At 35.1% G+C, this 5,273-nt stretch overlaps 1 protein-coding gene across 1 annotated transcript in view; it reads left to right on the top strand.

The window, feature by feature from the left end:
• Positions 1-5,273, top strand: part of LOC105173859 (galacturonokinase) — a 9,550-nt gene continuing 4,277 nt past the window's right edge. Inside the window, exons 1-7 of the mRNA XM_011095758.2 lie at positions 1-115; positions 815-928; positions 1,361-1,432; positions 1,979-2,022; positions 2,793-2,946; positions 4,074-4,139; positions 4,799-4,878. Of these exons, the coding sequence (XP_011094060.1) occupies positions 83-115; positions 815-928; positions 1,361-1,432; positions 1,979-2,022; positions 2,793-2,946; positions 4,074-4,139; positions 4,799-4,878 (563 nt within the window). The 5' untranslated portion in view covers positions 1-82. The remainder of the gene's footprint in view (positions 116-814; positions 929-1,360; positions 1,433-1,978; positions 2,023-2,792; positions 2,947-4,073; positions 4,140-4,798; positions 4,879-5,273) is intronic.

Here is a 5,273-nt window from a genome sequence, read left to right as displayed (position 1 = left end):
ACGCACGCGAATAACGTGTATAAGAGAGAGCCCAGTTCAAGAACTGTCGGTGGATTGAAGATTTTGATTCTGTTCTAGAGGGATGGGAGCAATGCGTTGGCCTTCCGAATCAGAGGTAAATCTTGATTCACTGTACCTGTTGCAATGGAGCTTATTAGTCTCAGTTTGGTTGATTATCGTATTGGTTTTGCCCGTTTTACATCTGGAGAACTATCTGAATTCATTTTCTCGAATCCTTGGATTTAATTGCTTTGCAATGGCTTTATGATACCGATGTGCATGTTAATTCTCATGTTCTGCAAAAATGTATAGATTGTATATGTATATGTGGATGAATATGTAGAATTCTATTCATACTTTATTATTTGATCATTTAGAATTGTATAAAATTGCATTTCGTCTGTGTTTGCGGCTGACTATGTACTACTAGACTGCAATATATATGGAAGATGAACTTCGTTGTCTAGAGCAAGCATCTCTTTTTTCTGCTTATGAATACAATGTGTAAAGATCTGGCAGATCTGGAGAAGGATGAGCATATATACCTTTTCAAACCCGCACCAAGTATGACTTGTGTTCATTTGCCTATTAGTGCAAAGAAATGAGTAGCGTATACAAGTCTGGCCAAACCTGGATTGGCTTATCATTCAGTAGTCAAATAAATGCTTTATCCTCTGACTTTATCTTTTTTGTAGTTTTTGTATGTTCTTTTAGCTATTTTGGTGAAAACATAGTTATATCATAGAGTGGTGTTTATGCTCAAGTTTTTATCTAGTAAAATCGGTGCACTCAGCCTTATATGTTACTGTTGCAGTTGGAGGTAATTAGAAAGAAGGTCGCTGAAATGTCTGGTAAAGATTCCAAACAGGTCAGGGTTGTCATATCCCCCTATAGGATTTGTCCACTTGGAGCTCATATTGACCATCAGGTGCGTTTTGCATCACTTCCTGATTGATTATATTATATGAACCAGAAAGCTATGTGATTGATAGCATCCTCTATTAGCCTTGGTTTTGCAAAAAGTTCTGAGTTACTATTTGTTTCTCCTTTCTGAGTTGTTGATGTTTGCTGTATCTGATTTCTGCAAGTTAACTTTGATCATTAAAGTAGTTTTCTTGTGCATCTAAGCTAGTAAAAAATGTTGACTTGTTTTAGTATGGACATCATCAGAATTATTCCCTAAGACTCTAATCAAGCAATAATCTTATGCCGTATGTTATAGATCCCGGACACTTAACTTTGTGGTTGTTAATTTGATAGTTGACTTTATTCTTTTTGCTATTTGGGGTCAAGTGCTCTGTGATTTCTAGTTCTCAAATTAACAGCCATGAATATGTCTCTGCCTTCTGTAATTTTACAGGGTGGAACTGTTTCAGCTATGACGATCAATAAGGGTGTACTTCTTGGCTTTGTTCCTTCTGATAATTCTCAGGTATGACTTGTTAGAAATATATTGAAATATTGTTGGTCATACAAACAAGAGCGACAACATCTATTAAGTTCGTGAATTGATACTAAAGTAGCGTAAGAGATATTTGTAAGCCTTCATACTGGAGACATCAACTGACCAGGAATTTAACCTTTGAAATTCAAAGCATATGATCTGATCCAACAATGTGGTGATTGGCTAAATTACTATGTTTACTGTATTTTATTGAAACATTAGTGGACCACGGGAACAGGCAGAATCATGATGGGCTTCTACATTTACTTTCTAGAACAAGTTGTTTAAAGGGTTTCTGTGTTCTGTTTGTATCAAGAGCTATTCAGAAACTAACAACTAATCAAAAGCATCTCCGCACTCATTTTTTGGGTGTTAAAATCAAACATGCATTTAACTTTTGTTTGTGAAAGGATACCCCAAAGTGTGCAGTTGTTATGAATTTAACTGGTGATTGCATTTGAGGAATTTTGCAGTCAAAATATTTCCTTTATGCAGCTTTCTGAGATCAGCAACAACTCCATTATTATTTTGTAGGTTCTACTACAATCAAGACAGTTCAAAGGAGAAGTTAGGTTCAGGTGATGATCAGAATATTATTCTAACTAGAATTTCTACAAACGTCCTACAATGCCTGAGCTTGCTTTTGTTCATATAGTCATATGATTTGGTAGAACATTCATATCATCTACTGACTTGATTATTTATGTCTAAAAATGTACAAAGGCGGAAGTGCCTACTGAAGTTTGTTACCAATAATTCTTCTAATACGCCTAACTAATTTGGCCTTCACAATTATGGTTATATAACCATATCTAATTTTTGATATTGTTTGCAAGGGTCAGATTGTTAAATTTATCAAGTTATTGATCAGTGCCCATAATCTCGTTCACATGCCCGATTGGGTTGATCTCTCACGATGCTATTACTGGATTAGGAATTTTGATAACTATATCTTATTTGTTATGGGGATATCCAATTTTATACTCTTGCCTCCCTTTCAGTGCAATCAATCAGTTAATCTTGTATCTATCATATTGCTAGTGTAGTCATTTCAACATCCATGCAATTTACACCTTGATGAATCAATAGTTGGTAAAAGTTCTTCTAGTAAATTATGGAAGCTATTATCATTGAGACAGTAACATAGTGACACTGGTGGCTTATGCATTAACATAACTGAGTGCGTGAAATCGGTATTTCTGTCTATGTCCCTTTTTTTCTACTTACCATACAGTACCAAATACTTAAGCACGTGCCTCCCTTTTCTTCTGCCAAGTAGAAATGATATCAGTGAGGTAGACAATTTATGGCTGTCATGACATAAAAGATATCATGTCTTGTTTCACAGCGTTGATGAAGAACAACTGCCACAAAATTCTGCGGAATTAGAGAATTCAGGTGCTCTGAAGCGTTCCTCCAGTTCACAGGAGGAATGCAACTGGGGAAATTATGCAAGAGGAGCACTTTATGCATTACAGAAGAGAGGAAATCATCTAAAAAAGGTTTACTTTTTGTCTCTCTTTAATTGCTTTCCTTAAATTTGTATTCTAAAACAAGTTTGTTGGAAGAGAGGAAACGATATTTGAATTCTAAAGATATGTATAGTAGTAAAAGTCAAACTGTGCTGGTAATACCGCATTGGTATTACACCAGTTTAGTCAGGGGAAAAAAGAACAGCTGTTTGTCTTGAATTTTAGCAATGTGGAATACTTTCAAGACTTTCAACATTCCTTTCATTTTCTTGATTTCATTTGGACACTGTTACAAAGTAAACATTATTTGCAAAATAAATGCATTTGCTTTTAGGGATGTCCACAAATAATGTCTCATTTCTTAAAATGACAACTTTTTTCCCAAAGGGCCCTATCGGTTAAGTGAAACCATGTAATTCCACTTACGCTCCACTTTCGAAGGCAAAACTGTAAAGCCCATGTCTTTCCCCTTTTTCTTTCTCACCTAGATATCTGTGCCAAGACAAATAGATCATTCAAATTGGAAATGAGAGAGTACGAATTATGACTTACCAAATAATGCGGCTTGATACATTCTGAAAAAGTAATCTGCATGTTAACAATAAATCTTTGCCTCGTGTCGCTTTATGATGCCATCATAAAGGGCCCTTGAGGATATACCGTTGCTTAGACTTGGTACGTTAAAGCACATTCACTTGTGAAATTTTATTAGTCTTGAAAATAAGTTCCCACGACGTACTTGAGTTATTCTTTTGAATTTGAGGCCTTTGTTTATGTTCTAAACAATGTCCTGTGATTGTCTGGTATTTCTCAATGCCAGATCCTTAAAGTGCTGGTAGATTGTGTAACTGGAGCTGATAAAAGGCTAGCCTAAAGTATATTGACTCAGTTTTTTTCAAGTATTAACTGGCCACATTCATTTCACTTTAAGTGTCGAAATCATTGATCATTTTTGAGATCATTATAGATTTAATGCAGCATTTCTTTGATGATGTGAGTTGAAATCTCATATATATATGGTTAAATCTGTGAGTAAATGCCTGTGTCTTCTGTAAACTTTCTTCCTTTCTCTTAACTCGTACATGATATATCATATCATTACTTTTACAGCTACTCAGGTTTATCCTTAGATTAGACAAACTTTATTGTGATTGCAGGGCATTATTGGATTTATCTGCGGGGCTGAGGGGCTAGACAGTTCTGGCCTTAGCTCTTCTGCAGCTGTTAGTATACTTCTCATAAACTCTTCTATCAACTACATGTTATGTGATGAGATGATTGGTTCTAACTTTCCAAAATAAAATCGAGTCTCTTACTGTAACCATTATAATTGTTAATAAGTTCCATATATAATCTTCCATCATTTACAAGACTGTGGTGAAACTAACATGTCATTCTGATTTGGTCCTCAGTACTAGTTGGCAAAAATAGTTCTCGCCTCCAACTTTATTTTACAAAAATATTCATGCATACAGTTACTTACTGTACAATAATTAACAAGAGTTCTGGGTCATACTCCCTGGGATAGCGGCACTAATTTAAGGTTGTAACATAAGCATCTGATCACAGAATATCATAGGAGTCTTCATGAGCTTTATGTGTGTGGAAGTGTAAAGGCTAATGCTTTACTCATAAAGGACTCATTTGTTTATAGCATTAATCTGCTAAACAAAGAACTTTCCGGATGATCATGGATCTTACACGTTTTACCTGTAACGAAAAGTAGCTTAGTATGTAATCATCATGATGCATTCAGGTATTCAATGCAGTATACTAGAGTGAAAATCATGTCCATGCCAAAATTTCTTTGTTTCTTGTAACATGTGAACAAATTTTAGGCAGTATTATGTCTCTTTTATTACTGAAGAATCTTGTTTGACAGGTTGGAGTGGCCTACTTGTTGGCTTTTGAAAGTGCAAATAAGCTTATAATTTCTCCTACGGAAAATATTGAGTATGATAGGTATGATTTTTTGATACAATAATTGCAACTGGCACTCTTTTTTGCAATTACTTAAGCAGACAGATTATTGCAGCTTCTATCCCTTATTTTCAGAAGGATAAGGACCTTGATAGATCAAATTAGTATCTACTTGCTTAAGAAGTATGCATTTGTATCACTTTGACGCAGTTTTCCCAAAAAGCCTCTCATTATGTCAAAGAGATATTCGGGAAACATTAAAATGAACCGCCTTCTAATGGCCTTGGGTGTTTGAGATGGCACTTCAGTGTGTGATTTTTTCACTCTAATTTGGTTTATTGCCAGTTCAGAGCTTGGGGTTTGATAATTATCTTTTTGTGGCATTATGTTTGCAAGTGGTTTTTGGCTAATCATTATTGTTTTAGAGCCAGAAACTA

Source organism: Sesamum indicum, linkage group LG11, assembly GCF_000512975.1.
Source record: "Sesamum indicum cultivar Zhongzhi No. 13 linkage group LG11, S_indicum_v1.0, whole genome shotgun sequence".
In the NCBI taxonomy this organism is placed as follows: domain Eukaryota; kingdom Viridiplantae; phylum Streptophyta; class Magnoliopsida; order Lamiales; family Pedaliaceae; genus Sesamum; species Sesamum indicum.
The sequence above is the reverse complement of the archived record's forward strand: the minus strand, read 5'-3'. Positions and strand labels throughout refer to the sequence as shown.